At 38.1% G+C, this 18,147-nt stretch overlaps 1 protein-coding gene across 1 annotated transcript; it reads right to left on the reverse strand.

Annotated features, from left to right (window-relative positions):
• Nucleotides 1-1,182: 1,182 nt before the first annotated feature.
• LOC113431623 (vomeronasal type-2 receptor 26-like) lies at nucleotides 1,183-15,457 on the reverse strand. Its single transcript, XM_087958815.1, has 3 exons — nucleotides 15,206-15,457; nucleotides 2,510-2,636; nucleotides 1,183-2,084 (listed from the first exon to the last, which is right to left on the reverse strand). Exons 1-3 carry the CDS (start codon nucleotides 15,365-15,367, stop codon nucleotides 1,183-1,185), a joined length of 1,191 nt encoding a protein of 396 aa, XP_087814941.1. The 5' UTR covers nucleotides 15,368-15,457.
• Nucleotides 15,458-18,147: the final 2,690 nt, after the last annotated feature.

Raw genomic sequence — 18,147 nt, forward strand, 5'->3', positions numbered from 1 at the left:
TGAAAGGCCAAAACAAGGGGTGATGCTTACCTTTGATTCACAAATGCAGAGCCAGGTCTATCTGACGATGCTTCCATGATCAAGTGGCTGACATGATGATATATCATAGAGGCATGGAACATTGGTCCTTTCCCCTGAACTGGCACCTATTTATCTACTTGCATCTTCATGATTTTGAATAGCTAAATTGGCAGGACACACAGACACAAACAGACATGCACACACCAGAGGTGGCATTCAGCAGGTTCTGACCAGTTCTGGAGAACCGGTAGCAGAAATTTTGAGTAGTTCAGAGAACCAGCAAATACCACCTCTGACTGGAGGTTTTACAATATCCTTTCCCTGCCACGCCCACCAAGCCATGACCACAGAACCGGTAGTGAAAAATGTGGAATCTCACCACTGGCACACACTATATGTATATGGAAATAGATATGGATATAGAGATGAATACAAAACAGGAACCAATTGTAATACTCATAAGCACACCTTCATTGTCACATCAGGTGTCTACCTGATTTTTCCCTCCAAAATCATTCAGAGTTGTACACATTTTTCTTTTGATTGAAGACTGTCAAAAATAACAATAAGTCTCATTAATTTATTCAGAGAAATGGGTTAAAGTTGCTCCAATGTTCATGTTGATATTTTATCTATTCTTAATTTATAGAATGTTAGCTGTCTCTCTGTTTCTCAGCCTCTCTCATCTATCTAACTCATTTATCTATCTATGTGATCTTACATTATCCATCCAGAAGAGACCAATCAAATATATATTTGAAATTAACTGTTTTTTAATAGTCAGAACATCATCCCGGAAAATAAAATATAACACCAACCTGTATAGCAACAAAAACACACATAATTAGCCATAGTCCTTAATTTAGTCTAAAATCATATCAGAACATCTCTGGTAACAGTTTATCTGAGCTGGTTTCAGAAATTTTATTAATGTCATTGATGATAGTTATGATTTAACATGAATTCAGATTGTGACAATTGAAGGATATGATTAATTGAAAGAGTTTGAATTGTTTTAGCAACTTTACTACTCAATTATTATAATTCAAAATTCACATGGAATGAAGACAGATAAGAGACAAGATGTACGACATTATTTCAAGGTATGGGATTTTACACTGCATGTATACTGAACAAAAATAAACACCAACATAAGGAGCCTTAATGAGTTTTCATCATCAGATGTTCCTTGGTGTTCATGTCAGGTCTCAGTGTAATAATGTAGCATTTGGGGATAAAAATGCAGCCCAGTAAACCCAGGCTGGAGGCCAGGATGGAGAAGATCTGCACGGCTACCATGTATTTCCCTTTGGTGCTCAGGTAGGTGGGGACAAAGGAGATCCAAACACTGCAAAAAACCAACATGCTGAAGGTGATCAGTTTGGCTTCATTGAAGGTCCCTGGAAGATTTCGAGCCAGAAATGCCACCAAGAAACAGATGGCAGCCAGAAAACCCATGTAGCCAAGGGCAGTGTAGAACATGGCCACTGAACTTTCATTGCACTGCAGCAGGATGTGTTCTGGCTGGGAATAAAAGTCAGAATCTGGGAACGGGGGAAAGATTGCCAGCCATGTCATACAGATGCCTACTTGAATACCAGAGCAGGATAAAACAATTGAGTGGGCCAGACCCTTCCCCAGCCATTTCCTCATCCTGCTTCCTGGCTTTGTAGCAAGGAAAGCTACCACCACCATTACAGTCTTGGCCAGCAAAGAAGATACGGCAACAGAGAAAACAATACTGAAAATGGTTTGTCGAAGGAGACAGGTCATTTTCATGGGGCGACCGATGAATAGAAAGGAGGTCAAGAAAGAAAACAGGAGTGAAACCAGTAGGACGTAGGTGAGTTCAAGGTTGTTGGCTTTGACTATGGGAGTTTCTTGGTGTTTAATGAAGATTCCCAGAATAAAGGCAATGGTTAGGGACAAAGAAATGGCAAAGAAAGCCAGGATGAGTCCCAATGATTCTTCATAGGATAAGAAGCTTATGCTTTTGGGGACACACTGATCCCGCTTCTTATTGGAATACTGGTCATCTGGACACTTTTCACAATGGGCTGCATCTGGAAAAAAAATTGGTTAGAGTGTATCTTTCTGCTGCTGTAGGAGCATGAAAACCGCATCAGAAATCAATTATTTCATTTTCAAGGAATAATATCATGTTTCTGCCCAGGGATATTCATATGACACAACATTAGTTAAAATAACCAACAACCTTTTTAAAGGCTGAAGATGAATGTGAATATCAGCTCTCAAAACTTGTCCTCTTTTCCAAAACCAAGCAAGAAAGTAACACCTCAATAGATTATTTTAATGCTTGCATCATCGTACAAAATTTGGGGATAGTGCTCAATCATTGAATTGTTTGTGGATGCCTTCAAGATGTGTAATGTTTTTTCTTTCTTCTTGATCAAATACCCCAAAAAAGCAATAGAGAATTTTGATTGTATCCTTGTTGTTTTGTTGTTTTTGAACCCACCTACTGTACCTTCTTGCCCAGAGAATGTTCCTTCCATACACAGAGAACAGTCGTAGCAGCAAACTGGGGCTCCCTCTCTCACAAGCTTGGCATAACCTGCGGAGCAACTTTCTGTACATCTTGAATAAGGCACCGTCTAAACATAAACCAAAAGATTTATCAGGGCAATATATAAATTAGAAAGGAAAGAAGTTCCATTGCAAAAGGTGTTTCTCCTTAGTGCATGTATGAGAATGCAATAACTTGTATATATTCTTTCTCCATCTTAGCTTTCTCAGGAAACCTCCAAAATCTAGCTTTCTCTAGAGTCCCTATCTTTCTCTCCTACAACTGATCATTGTATCATCATATGTAAATGGCTTTTTTAGCTGCCCTCATTTCCCTCACCACATTCTTTTTTTTTTTTAAACAAGTTTTATTAATTTTTAAAACACACAAATCATCATTATTCATTACATGTTTAAACCTTTTTTCATTATAAATTTAACAAGTCAGATAAATTATGATTCTGTTTTAAACCATTTCCATATAACATACAAAAACCTCTTATTCAATTTCTCTTTACTTCTCTTTACTCTTATTCAATATCATTATTATTATTTCATCTCTTTCTTTCTGACTTAGTTACCATTATTCTCATTCTATATTTCTGCAAGTTTTTACTAATTCTCCCCCCCAAAAAAGCATATACACACACACACAACACACAAAACATAAAAAAAATCTTTTTGGAAAGTAACTTGGACCCAGGTATCTCTCTCTTCATGGACTTCAATTATATTCATGCTCATCTTACATATCATTACTTATTTTATTTACCATTCTAAGTCTTCTATATTAACTTCTCCACATATTTCACTCTTCTTAATTCTATCTTAATTAATCATCTTAATTTGAATCATTATATTTGTATCTTTTGTCCATTCTTTATCATCCCTTTGTCTCATTCCTTATAAAAAAGAAGAAAAGAAGTTTCTCCTGAAATCACTAATCAGAGTATGATGCCTTTCTATCTCCCCCCTAAATTAATCAAATTAACCTTTAAAATAACATCCAATACCCAATCCGATTTTGCTTGATACATTCTATCTAACTAGTACATCCAGAATAATTAAATACATAATTAGACAATAAATCCAGATATTAAAAACAAATACTATAATAAAAATTTTATAATAACATCAATACCATAATCTTATTAAACTCTTTAATTAAAACTCAGTATTCTAAACCTCCCTATTATTAAATTTTAAAACCAATCATTATTAAACATTTTAACATTTTAATCTCTTATCAACTCTTAAACCATTACAATACTACCATCTCATCTTATGTACCTTGCAAAATCTTTTTGAAGAAATTATACTTTATCCTTTATCCCTAAAAAAAATTCCTTTTTTCCCATTTAATTTCAAAACATTGTAGCTTTTCTCCACCTTTTCCCTTTCTTTCTTCTCCCAACAAACCTTTCTACCCCCCCTTCTTCTAGCCTCTGCCTTACTGGCTTCCCTTCTCTGTCGTGTTCCTTTTCCCTTTTGTTTACTATCATCATATTGATTTTGCACCTTATTTTTCCCTTTCTTAAGTGTTTTTTTAGATCTTAAGTCCTTTAGTTCTCTTCTTTTCTCTCTTCCTTCTTTCTTGATCAAATTCTGAGATTCATTAAAAATGGCTTCTTCCTTTCTTTCTTGTTCCTCTGCTGTCTTCATCTGTTGTAATGTTTGTTGATAGTTAGTAAGCGCCATTTCTAAAAAAAGGAAAGCTTCTTCCACACCATCTTTACCATTTTTTTTGCTTGCTCATATTCTTTTCTCAGTTCCTCAACAGAAAAAGCCATTATAAATCTTTTCTTTTCTTTTCCCCTTCTTTCTTCTTACAACAACCAGAATATTCCAAAGAAAATAAAAAAAAAAATAAAGCAGTCCCAAAGTTATCAGTCAGTCCAAACCAAGGCAGAGTTCTCACTTTCTCCTTCTGGGGTAATATCAATCAAAGAGAAAGAAAGTCCAAATCTGTTTAAAATCTTATTACAATATATTCTAGTCTTCAAGTCCTTAAGGCATCTCCTCCAACAAAGTCTTAGCATACAAATATTTTCTTTTTAATCCTCTCTCTTCCCACTCATCGCTTAAAACCAATTTTCACCTTAAAAAAATAGGTTTCTTAATATCCAGTTATTTATTCCGTAGGAAAAGAGGGTAAGCTATCCTTTCAGCACCATCAAACTGCCGCTTTTTTCCTCTTCTGGAAGGTATTATTCAGAAAATCATACTTTTCAGGAATTTTATTAAATATGTCTTAGAGTCCTAGGAGCCAAGAAAAACTTTCTCCTTTCAAGCACTTTCTCCACTTCCTCCTGCGCATTCTTACCCGGCTGCCAGCTTCTTTGTGGCGGCCATTACGGACCGCCGCTGCACCGTCCTGGGAAAAAGGGGTTCTACTGGCCTGGGAGGGGGTCTGCAACACCCCCAAACCCCTCTCCAGATCCCCCCTACCTTCAGCTGCCCCTGCAGGGCAGCCTAGCTCCGTACCCGTCTGGGTCGGAGCCCCAAAAGCGGCTAGCGCGGCAGGGAACGCGCAGCTTCGCAAATCCCTGCCGCTCGCGAAGCCGACAAACCGGAAGTCCCCCTCACCACATTCTTAATGCTTTCTTCCTCTTATGCAATTCAATGAGCTAAACCCTTCCTATTCTGGATTTTCTCCCCAAGAAGCTTTTACAAAAGACAACTCATCATTTCACTGACAACTGAATTTGAATCATCAGAATATTACTAAAGCTGGGAGTGTTGGCATGACTGGAAAGAACAAAGATAGGAAATATATTAGTAAATAATGTTAACTGTAAAGGAGGTAGTAATTACATACTCACAATAAGATGTTCTGACTGAATGGTGGCATATGGAAGGGTTTATATTTCTTGCAGTCATCTGGTCGTTAACAGTCTTTTTGAAAGTTGTTTAGGCCCCTTGGAATTTATCTGTGCCCTCAGGGTCACGTGAATAGGGCAAATGGGTGTGGAACCTTCCTGCAATTGCTGAATCTATATCCTGTTGACAACACAGTCTTTTTAGCAGTTCCAAATCCTTCCATCCTCCACCATTCAGTCAGAACAAAAGAAACTTCTTGGATGAGAAGTGAAACATCTTCACGGGAAAACAAAATCCAGGTGCTTTCTAAAAAAAAAAACACCTTTGGCACAACCATGACCTGGATGACTGACATAGACATTCTGGAGTTTCTCTTACTGAAAACAAATTAATTTCATGTACTATAAATTATGGCAACATATTCCAGTTTAATAATGTAGATTGCAAATTCCGCAATACAATGCAGCAGGTTCCAGTTTGTGACAGATTATTGTAAGACCTCTAAAGTAAAATATATCTAATAAATTAATGAGGCTTTAAGTTCTCTTAGTTGGAAGTTATCTCAATTGGCCTCATTAAGAATTATTTCTGAGCATAAAATTTACACATATGGAGGTAAATAGAAGAGCAAAATCCAAGCAGCCTCAACTACTTTGTTAAATAAAGTTGGCCATTGGATGGCACTTTGATTGACAGAAATCTTGACTTCTGAAGAGGATTGGCTTTCTACACTCCCAATTTTCACCCCCGCACTTGATTTGTTCCGAACTGATGTCCAGTGCATGATATCAAAATCACCAACAGGAACTCCATTTTCATCAAAAGAAATCCCATCTCTGGAAATATTTTGATGTTGGAAGTTCCTCAGGAACGTATGGAGCTGCAGAAACATAGAAAGAATATTACAATTTGAGCCTTTATTCGATGTTTTTCTTGCTCTTATTCTGGATTGGAGGTACTCTGAATAATTCAACCTCTTCAAATCATCAAATTTGCAGGCAACATTAAGCTGGCAGGAATAGGCAACATCCCAGAAGACAAGCTGAATATCCAAAAAGATCTTTGCAAATTGGATATGGGCCCCTACCTAACAAAATAAAATTCAGCATAGATCAAAGTAAGGATTTCCACTGAGGCAAGAAAAACCAAAAGTACACGTTACAGACTATGTGAAACTTGGTTTAATGCCAGTAATTGTGAGAAGGATCTTGGAGTCCTAGTGGACAATCACTTAAATATGAACCAACAATGTGTGACAGCAGATAAAAATGCCAATGCAATCCTAGGCTGCATTAACAGAGGATTAGGATCAAGATCACAAGAGGTTCTAATATTGTTTTAAAAAGCCTTAGTAAGACCACGTTTAGAATACTGCATCCAGTTCTGCTCATCAACACAATATAAAAAAAGGTACTGAAACTCTGGAATTACTGCAGAGATGAGCAACAAGAAATGATTAGAGGGCTGGAGGATAAAAGATACCACAAACAGTTACAGGAATTTGGTATGTCTAATCTAAGGAAAAGAAGGAGTGGGGAGACATGATATCACTTTTCTAACATTTCGGGGGGGGGGGGTCAAAACATTTCCCAAAGTACCAATAGGCAAGAAAAGAAACAATGGTTGGAGAGAAGCAAGCTACAACTAAGAGGAATTTCTGAGCAGTGAGAGCAATCAACCAATGGAATAGCTTGCCTTCAAAAGTTGTGAGTGCTCCATCACTGGAGGGTTTCATAAAGAGACCTGGGCAACCATTACTCTGAAATGGTATGGTATAGGGTAAGGGTCTTCAAATTTGGCAAGTTTAAGACTTATGGACTTCAATTCCCAGAATTCCTGAGCTAATATGACTGGAGGAGGAATTCTAGAAGTTGAAGTCCACAAATCTTAAAGCTGTCAAGTTTGAAGATCCCTGGTATAGGGTGTCATGCTCGATTAGTAGGTTGGACTAGGGAACCTGTGAGGTCCTTTCAAATTTTATTATTCTAAATTTCATGTTCTGTGTTTTGCAGCTTCACCATCACAGCCCATCTGAGGTAAGACCATTTGCAGATATGGGGAAACTTGTCATGGGAGAAGATGGAGAATACAATTTTACCATCAGTCCTGGTCAAGATGAAGTTAGCGGAGTTTAACTTTGGGCTAGGAATGTAACAAAAATTGCATAGTGATGTTATCTCTTTCAAAGAGTAGCTATGGAAGCGTATCCATTAGTTCAGGAGATGATCGGACGAAGCTTTGGCTGTCCCCAGAAGATGCTTTGATTTATACCTTGTTGCTATGTTACAAACTTTTAGCCAGCAAAGTCCAATTTTAATCCAGAACAAACAACCCAGCTGAACTCCTTAGCTTGGAGACTAGATGACTTTGTGATCACAATAAAAGATTGAGGACTGCTGGACTATTCTGATGTTTGTTTAATTTTGACATTTTGTCAGCACTGAGCTATTTCTGACACAAAAGCGTCCCAAACTACGCCGTCTTCGGTCTGATTTAAGCATGGTATATAAAATCATACATTGCAATGTCCTACCTGTCAATGAATACTTCAGCTTCAACCATAACAACACAAGAGCACACAATAGATACAAACTCAAAGTTAACCGCACCAAACTTGATTGCAGGAAATACGACTTCAGCAATAGAGTGGTCAATGTCTGGAATACTCTACCCGACTCTGTAGTTTCTTCCCCAAACCCCAAAAACTTTAACCTTAGACTGTCTACTATTGACCTCACCCCTTTCCTAAGAGGTCTGTAGGGGGCGTGCATAAGCGCACCAACGTGCCTACCGTCCCTGTCCTATTGTTTCTCTTATTCTTCTTTTATTTTTCTTATATGTACCCATTTCATGTATTCACAACTATGTATACACTTATACTTATTATCTTGTAAACAATTGGCAAATCAAATAAATAAATAAAAATAAAATTAATAAACTAGACAGGTTGTTTAACTCTGGAATATTTTTCTCTATCACCTCTCTCTCTCTAACTCACTGTCAGGGTTCCAAGTAATATGCCTGTAGCAAACAGGACTCTGAGGTAAGTAGGTTCCTCAAATATCAGTTTTATTGGACATATCATATAGGCATAGGCTGGTGAAAACTGACTTGAAACATTACCACGGTTTTCACTTAATTAAAAATAAAAGTTTTCCTCCTCTTTCCAAACTATCAGTCACATGGTCTAATCAAGGTGTCATCCAGTTGCCTGGTGACTTCACTCATCCTCTCTCTGGCCATCGCTGGGAATGTCCTTGTTTCCCAGGAGAAAACAAAACCCAAGCTATCTCTATTCTCGCCTCCCTTTCCCTCAGTTCCAGGGTGGCAATACTGAAGCATCAAAATGGCCTCAGTCAGGTGAGCTTCAGGTTTGACACTTACTTTCAAATACCACTAACTGGACAACTGCTCTTTGGAATATCTCACCCTTTTGACATCTAATTTAATATTGAGGAATTGGAAGGGGAGAATCAATGGAACCTCAAAGGAGAATACACACCTGCCATGGCTGTACAATCTGGGGTGGTTGATGGTATCCAACTTGCATTCTCCTCTTACTCCATTGCGAGGAAGAGGCAGCACTGAGCACCCGGGCCACAATTTGAATTATTTGGGAAATACTGGAGGAATCCTGAGACAGGATTCTTGTAATCACATCATGGGATGGGAATTCCCAATTCTCTTTTTCTCTGCATTTTTTCCAAACTTTCTTTGATAACAGAGGATTTGAATAGGAACATTGGAATGCTTCATTTCCATGCAATATGACAATAGATGCATAAAATTTAAAGTTATAATACTGAGTCCTTCTCTTTGTCTGGATGAGGTAGGAAAACAAAGCATGTTTATTTTGGAGATCAACCCAGAGGTCAAAAATACTTACACTTGAAGCTGTCAAAGTTGTTGCAATCCACACCCTTCCCATAATGGATGTATTAGTCATATCAATTATTTGTATTGCTGCTGCTAATATTGCCGAGGCCTGAAAATCCAGTTGGCATACTATAATTTTTATTTGACTCTTGAGAAGAGAATAGAACATTTTCCTTTTTTCTTGCATGAGAGTTTCTCCAGCACTTGTCTGTGCATTTGCTTCTGGGACAGTTCCTGAGAGGACAATGCAAATCCCATTTTTTAAGGCAAGAACTTCCAAACGTCTTTTGAATTTTTCTCCTCTTTCATTGTCCTGAGAAAGGAGGCCGATCCACGTCCATTGGAACTGCAGGAGCAGCTGGACAATCGCTGAGTAAGGAGGTTCTTGGTTTGGGGTCATCCGATATGAAAAAGTGAAACGATGATTTTGCTTAGCCATCTGGTTGATGACACTGTAGTTGATCTAAGATGAAAGAGAAGGTAGTGGCAGTTTTTGCCAGTTTTAACTATGAAAGTCAGATTATAAATCTAAGGGCCTTCCCCCACTACTGAGAGATGTTTCACATGGTAACTGCATGAATTTTGCAAGTTCCCTTGATGTTCTGTCCTGTCGTTTTGTATGCTCACTTTGAAACCAGATGTCAACTCATAAAGCATTCCTAGCTTGCTCTCGAGTTGCCATAAGAAGGAGTAGGGGAAGATCTGATGGAGCAGTTTGTTGCTATGATCAGAAGGACAGTCCATGAAGCGGGACTTCCGGTTTGTCGGCTTCGCGAGAGGCAGGGATTTGCGACTCTGAGCGATCCCTGCCGCGCTAGCCGCTTTTGGTGCTCCGATCCGGATGGGTCCGGAGCTAGGCTACCCTGCAGGGGTAGCTGAAGATAGGGGGATCCGGAGAGGGGTTTGGGGGTGTTGCAGACCCCTCCCGGCCAGCAGAACCCCCTTTTCCCAATACGGTGCAGCGGCGGTCCGCAATGGCCGCCACAAAGAAGCCGGCAGCTGGGCAAGTATGCGCAGGAGGAAGAGGAGAAAGCTTTTGAGAGTGAAAGTTTTCTTGGTTGATCCAGGACTCTAAGATACATTTAATATAATTCCTGGAAATGATGGCTCTTTGGATGATTCTTTCCACAAGAGAAAATAAGCGGCAATTTTGAGGTGCTGAAAGGAAAGTTTATTCTCCCTCCCGACGGAATTAATAAGTGTATATTGAGAAACCTGTTTTTTTCAGGTAAAACTAGCTTTATGGGATAAGTCGGAAGGGAGAGGACAAAAAATATATTCATCTGGTTTGATTTTGTTGGAGGAGATGCCTTAAGGATTTGAAGACAGAAATATAACTCCAATAAGGCTTCAAAATACAGATTTGGACTTTCTTTTTTCTTTTGTCTGATACTACCCCTGGAAGAGAAAGGGGGAATTTTGGCTTGGCTTGGATTGATTGAGGATTGTGGACTTTGGGATTGTCTTACTTTTCTTTTGGAATATTTTGGTTGGTGTGAGAAGAAAGAGGGAAAAAAGAAAAGAAAAGATCTATAATGGCTTTTTCTTTTGAGGAACTGAGGGAAGAATATGAGCAAACAAAAGCAGCCGGTAAAAATGGTATGGAAAAAGCCTTCCTATTTTTAGAAATGGCGCTGGTTAACTATCAACAAACAATACAACAGATGGAGGCAGAAGAACAACAAGAAGAAGAAGACGAAGACGCCATCTTTAATGAATTCCAAAATTTAACTAAGAAAGAAGGAAGGAAGAAAGCGAGGAAAATGAAGGACTTAAGATCTAAAAAAACATTTAAGAAAGAGAAAAATAAGATGCAAAATAAATATAATGATAGTAAACAAAAGAAAAAGGGAACACAACAGAGAAGGGATGCCAGCAAGGCAGAGGCTAGAAGAAGGGGCCGTAGGAATATTTGGTGGGGGAAGAAAGAAAGGGGAAAGGCGGAGAAAAGCCACAAAGTTTTGAAATTAGATGGGAAAAGAGGAATTTTTTTTAGGGACAAAGGGTAAAGTACAATTTCCTTAAAAAAGATTTTGCAAGGTACATAAGATGGTATTGTAACATCTGTATTAGAAATAGAAAATTAGAATGGCTTAAGAGTTAATAAGAAATTAAAATGTTGAAATGTTTAATAATGATTGATTTTAAAATGTAATAAAATATTAAAGGGAAAGGCAATGGGAATGTTATAAGATTTAATATTTAGATTTATTACTTAACTATGTATTTAATCATTTTGGATTTATTACTCTGTTTTTATTGTTATTAAAAGAAAAAAATTAGTAGATATAATGTACCAAGCAGAATCAGATTGGGTATTAGGTGTTATTTTAAATGTTAATCTAATTAATTTAGGGGGAGGATAGAAAGGCATCATACTCTGATGAGTGATTTCAGGATAAATTCTTTTTTTTTTTTCATTATAAGGAATGAGATAGAGGGATAATAAAGAATGGGCAAAATATACAAATATAATGATTTAAATTAAGATGGATTAAATAAGATAGAATTATGAAGAGTGAAATGTATGGAGAAGTTTATATAGAAGATATAGAATGGTAAACAAAATAGGTAATGATATGTAAGATGAGCATGAATATAATTGAAGCCCATATAAAGAGAGGTACCTGGGGCCAAGTTACTTTCCTAAAAGATTTTTTATATGTTTGTTTGTTGTGTGTTTATGTTTTTGAGAGTATTAATAAAACCTTGTAGAAATACAGAATGAGAATAATGGTAATCAAGTCAGAAAGAAATAGATGAAATAATAATAGTGAAACTGAATAAGAGTAAAGAGAAGTAAAGAGAAATTGGATAAGAGGTATTTTTATGCTGATATGGAAATGGCTTAAAATAGAATTGTATTGTATAAAATAAGGTTTTATCTGACTTGTAAAATTTATAATGGAAAAAGGTTCAAATATGTAATGGTTGATGATGATTTGTTTGTCTTTGAAATTAATAAAATTTGCTTAAAAAAAAAAAGAAGGACAGTCCATGAATACCTTTCTCCATGTTGTGCCTCAAGTTACCAAGCCCAGCCGGAGAGACGTGGCATGAATTCCACAGCCCGGCGAAAGTTCTTAGTTGGAGAATGTGATTTATGACACACCCTGGGAGGAGGGGGGAAACAGGGTAATAGGTGAACAGTAAATTACATGGGGCAGAGCCGACTGCACTTGGGAAAAGTGCCAACATGTATCCCCTAATAAATAATTGGATTTTTTTTTTGAAACTCGGCTTGAGGCTCATGAATTAATTAGAGCTATCATTGGAACCCTGACACCAGGGAGCTCTGAATTATCTGTGGGTAATGTTCATTGGTGGTCCTCATAGAGCACACCCTTCTGGTCACATTATAACTCTGTGGGTCACCCATCCACTCAGTCAATTAGTCAGTCAGAAAAGAGCTGGAAAGTCTTCTAGTCAAAACACCTGCTCAAGCAGGAGATCCTACTCCAGGGGTACCAAACTGAAGGGCTGGGGGATGGATCTGGCCTGTAGGGTGCTTAGATCTGGCCTGTGGGAATGCCCTGGAAATAGCAAAGGTGCCGCTGCCAGCCAAAAATGGAGCTAGAGAGGGCTGGGCATGGTTCTCCCGAGTTTCATTTTTACTGGCAGAGAGTTGCAGGAGGCCATCCGAACCAAAAATGGAGCTCGGGAGCCCGTTTTCGCAGGCAGAGGATTCAGGCCACCACAGGTGCCCCCTGCCACAAGTGATGTCATGCTGGCCACGCCCATCTTGGTAACGCCTCCCCTCAAGGTCAAACACAGCCCTGATGTGGGCCTCAATGAACTCGAGTGATACCCCTACCCTAGTCCAACCGCCTGCTCAAACAGGAGACCCAATACCATTTCAGACAAATGACTGTCCAGTCTCTTCTTTAAAAATCCCAGTGTTGAAGCACCCAAAATGTCTGAAGGCAAAGCTGTTCCAGTGGTTAATTGTCCTCACTGTCAGGAAGCTTCTCCTTAATTCCATGTTGTTTCCTTCCTTGATTAGTTTCCATCCATTGTTTCTTGTCCTGCCTTCTGGTGCTTTGGAAAATAGATTGACCTCCTCCTCTTTGTGGCAGCCTCTCAAATACTGGAATACTGCTATACACTCATGGAATATCTTTTTAAAATGACAAACATATTAATTTCTCATAGATTATTACTGCTTATTTGATTGTTTTATATGTTGGGCTTGCTTATTATATCTCCACCTAGCAAGTGGTATATAATATTGGTATATTATTTCAATGTCTACCTATAGTTGATTTCAAATATTTCTGTATAAACACTTTAATTGCCTGAATTTATTTCAGACATTTGAAATGCAGAAGTCAGTTTAATAACCTCACTTTAAAAACAAACCCCAAGACAACTGGCATTGTGCCAAGCCCCTGTTCAAAATAAGAATGAATATTATGACATATTTTATTCTGTCTTGTACACTAGAGAAACTATGTACAAGCTGCTTTATTGAGGAGCCTTCTAGCTATCTTGACCTATTCATTTTTCTTCTTCATTTTTTTTCTTTTGAATTTTTTACTTCAGTCTCAAGTTTACAAAAATGAGGAATTCCTCACTGTGAGAGTTATTAGGAGTTGGAACAGCCTGTCTCCTGGAGCTCCATTGCTGGATATTTTCAAGGAAAAATTGGACAGCAATTTGTCTGTCGTGGTCTGACCATTCCTCCTCTATGGAAGGAGTTGGACCTTTTATTCTATGATTCTGTGGAAAAAAAATCTTTTTTGTATTGGTCACTACATTTTCAAAATGTTTAAAAGTCACTGATCCAACGCTCATATGTTCTATGACAAAGTCTTGCTTTTCAAAAGTCATCATTTTCAAAATTCCCAATGGTCACACCCAGGCCTTTTCTACTACCAGAGGCCTGTTGGCCACATGACCTGAAGCCAAAGTCTTTTACCCAGAAGCTGTCAAAAATGTTTTCCTTAGATTTCACATTCTTATAGCTTCACCATCATCTGAATAATACACTTCAGCTTCTCTTCCAGTGGGCCACCCTCTTCTGGAGCTCTGCAGATCTTCAAAAAAAAAAAGCAATCCATGGGAAATGGGATGTAGAAAGGAAGTGGAGCCAGGAGGCTAACAAAGCAAAGGAGTCCCAGGGGAGGATGTAAAGGCGAAAAGAACAATGGGGTTCCCAAGGGATTATAAGTGAGTATGAGGTATCTGGGGAGACTTTGGGTGGCCTCTTTCAACATTAGGCTCTGGCCTTCCCCACTCTGAGATCCCTCATGTGCATTTAACCACCTGTGCATTTCATTAGCAAATGCATTGGGTAAATCAGGCAGGGATCACGTTTATTTAATGTGATTCAATCAATCGGATCATCGAGTAATGAATATACACACAGAGATATATATACAATGCATATGCATATATACAGACACACACACAAACACACACACACTCATATGTGGGGATGCCGTAGCTCAGTGGCTAAAACACTGAGCTTGTTGATCAGAAAGGTCGGCGTTCAAATCCCTAGCACCGCATAATGGAGTGAGCTCACGTTACTTGTCCCAGCTTCTGCCAATCTAGCAGTTCGAAAGCATGTAAAAATGCAAGCAGAAAAATAGGGACCCTTACAGTGGGAAGCGTTCCGTATGCCTTTGGAGTTTAGTCATACTGTCCACATGACCACGGAGATGTATTCAGACATCACTGGCTCTTCGGCTTTGTAATGGAGATGAGCACCGCCACCTAGAGCCATAAATGACTAGCACGTATGTTCGAGAAGAACTTTTACCTTTACCTTATATACATATGTAGGTATATATACTCACTCACACAAACACATACACACTTTATGAATTAAAAATTCTTTCAGCTCTTCTAATATTTAATCTCTGACTTGCAATTTATTTGGAGAAATATATACAAGTGCTCCCTTCTAGGCAAATCTGAACAATTTACAACATGGAATTAATTTCATTTGGCTTTATACCTGTGGAATTTTATAGATGCTCAAGACATTGGAAATATGATCAAAGAGTTCAGAATTCATCTCTTCAAGAATAGCCAGCAAGTTCTTTTGTCTTCCACATCTATAGTTTGGGATATTCTCCTGTCCTGTAGACAGCACATCCAGCATGGCCTCATATGTCATTCTTGCATTGAAAAAGTTCTGATAGATGTTGTAACCCAGGGTGATGTTGGGTAAGAGCCTTGAATTCTGGTTGACTTCATGAACAGCCAAGAAGAAGGGAAGAATGTTGTAGAAGGGGTTCTCACTGCAACATAAGAAATTTCATCATCTTGTTTTACTCTATATGAACGATTTATGTGATCAACTTAAAAGCAATTGGGTTCTTTTTGCCAATGACATAAAATTATTCAATTCTACAGATAATTCTGTTGTTGTGAACACGACTATGTTACTGAATGGTCACCTATTTAGCAACTTCAAATTTCGATTAATAAATGTTCCATGTTACATATTGGTAAACGTAATTGGTAAATTTCAAGTATACGCTAAGTGGCATTGATCTAGCAGAGGACCCTCACCTTTTTAAGGACCTAGGTGTATTTATCTTTGGCGATTTATGCTCCACTGTAACAGCGTTGCTAAAAGAGCATTAAGAGTTGTAAACTTAATTTTGCGAAGCTTTTTTTCTGGAAACATTGTATTGCTAATTAGAGTTTACCTATTTGCAAAGCTAATATATCACTCATATCAATTCACAACAATCCATAAAATGTAATTAAAATCATACTCTTACCCCCAGGCACCAGACTACATATGCTCACAGCTCGCAACACTTATTCCTAGCCCAGTGCTTGGGGGGAAATCTGTATCTTCCCACTCCTCCAGAATGTTAATAAGGGATGCTACCAAGTGTATATTGTGTACGTTTTGATTATATTATATGATTTCTTCCTGTTATACCACCCTGGAGATGACTAACAGCTGAATTCAAGTGCTGGATTAGCGAGAGGTATTACTGATCTGAAGAGGGATATCTCTTCAACTAGACTTTTTTAGACCTAGAGATTTGCTGCAGAATATTCATGGATTTTAAGTTATTGTCCTATATTCTACAGTTAACTCCAGTTAATGTGATACCTCTGTGACTAAACATTAACTTATCACCTAAAGTCTCTCCCCTCCTTGAATTTGGTTTTTAAAAGGTATCCCTTTTATTTGAACAGGAACAGGGAAGCCACAAAAGTGGCAAAAGTGTTAAAGAGTAGAAAGAAAGAGGGGGCAATGTGGTAGGAAATATAGAGTAAATGTAAGGAAGGGGAAGAAACAGTGGGGAGAAAACACAAGAGATCTCACTCTGATCTAAGGTATTCATTCAATCACTTTATTGGCAGTTACTATTTAATTATTGTTAATAAATACTCATCTCAAACGATCTAAGCCACAGAGCTCACTGTAACAACATTGCCTAAAAGGCATTAAGAGTTGTTAACCTTATTTTGTGAAGCTTCTTCTCTGGTAACATAGAATTGCTAACTAGGGCATACAAAACCTTTCCCAGACCAATTCTTGAATACAGCTCGTCTGCCTGGAACCCACACTGTATATCGGACATGAACACAATTGAGTGGGTTCAGAGAAGTGTACTCCACTCCTCCACTCACAGTAGAATTCCCTATGCCTCCAGGCTTGAAATTTTGGGCTTGGACAATCTGGAACTCTGCTGCTTGCAGTCCGATCTAAGCATAATACACAAAATGGTCTTGTTAGGGTTTGGGGATTAACCCCTAGAAGAGTATTGCAGCAGTAGTCAAGCCAGGAAGCCAAAGGAGAGCGGAAGGGCCCCAGAGTATACACACACTGAACACAAACACTGTTTGTAGTTTAAATAGTTTTTAATCCAGTTAGAGTTTAAGCATTGTCATTCAATCCATTAAGTCATTCACAGTATTTCCATCCAGTAAGACTCACTAGTATAGTCCAAGTTAAGAGTCTTTGCAATATCTTTATCAGCCGATAAAGATATCTTCTCCTCCTCCGGTTTCACTCTCCAGAGAAACAAACGCTGGATATTCAGCAAACAGTAGCAAACAAAAACAGTTCAGTCACAGGCACTCACAGTCAGTAATCACAGTTAGTCACAGTAAGACACAGTAAGTCGCAGCAGCACACAGTTACAGTAACACACAGTTACAGCCAGACACAGTAAGCTTTCTTATATTGTAACTTCTAACCGCACCCTTAATCGGCTAATTGCCTGCTGCATTGTGCTTAAAGTGATAAGCACTTAAACCATGATATCTAAGTTTTATATATTTATTCACCCAAACCATATTTGGTATCAATGTTATACCTAACATACTCCCCTTTTGGGTGAAATAAATATATAATACCTTTACAATCTAACCCCATATTTTTCACAACTCTCCTGGTGCTTACTGGCACCTTGGGCTTTAGTAAAATTATCAGCTAAATTGTCCTCCGACATACAGTACTCTAGCTGAATCATCTTACTTCTTACAGATTGTCTCACGTTTAGGTATCTTAGATCTGTATGCTTGCTCCTTGTTTTTACTCCAATATTTGTGGCCATTTGAATTGCTGCCTGATTATCTTCATGTATAATTATAGGATAATCTACAGTTATACCTATATCAATTAACATTTGTTTATACATTATTAATTCTGTACATAACAATGATAAACAGGAGAATTCTGCCTCCATAGTAGACAAACTTATATGCTGTTGTCTTATTGACTTCCAGCCTATTAATGTATTACCCAGCATTATGGCTGTTCCTGAAGTCGACTTTCTAGTGTCTCTTTCTGATGCAAAGCTAGCATCTGCATATGCACTTAGAATTAAATCACCCTTTGGTTCTAAATACAATGAATAATTCATTGTCTTTTTAAGATATCTTAATATCCTCTTAGCTACATTCCAGTGTCTTTCACATGGTGCA

The sequence above is a fragment of the Notechis scutatus genome, chromosome 2 (genome assembly GCF_049901735.1).
Source record: "Notechis scutatus isolate UNSWTSFEM ecotype Mainland chromosome 2, rNotScu1.2, whole genome shotgun sequence".
In the NCBI taxonomy this organism is placed as follows: domain Eukaryota; kingdom Metazoa; phylum Chordata; class Lepidosauria; order Squamata; family Elapidae; genus Notechis; species Notechis scutatus.

Coding starts and splice junctions, on each gene's coding strand:
- LOC113431623 (XM_087958815.1), bottom strand. CDS start 15,367: ATGACATATGAGGCCATGCTGGATGTGCTGTCTACAGGACAGGAGAAT. Junction 2,637..15,205: donor GCATCTATAAAATTCCACAG/GTATAAAGCCAA, acceptor GTTTATGTTTAG/ACGGTGCCTTATTCAAGATG. Junction 2,085..2,509: donor AACATTCTCTGGGCAAGAAG/GTACAGTAGGTG, acceptor TTTTTTTTCCAG/ATGCAGCCCATTGTGAAAAG.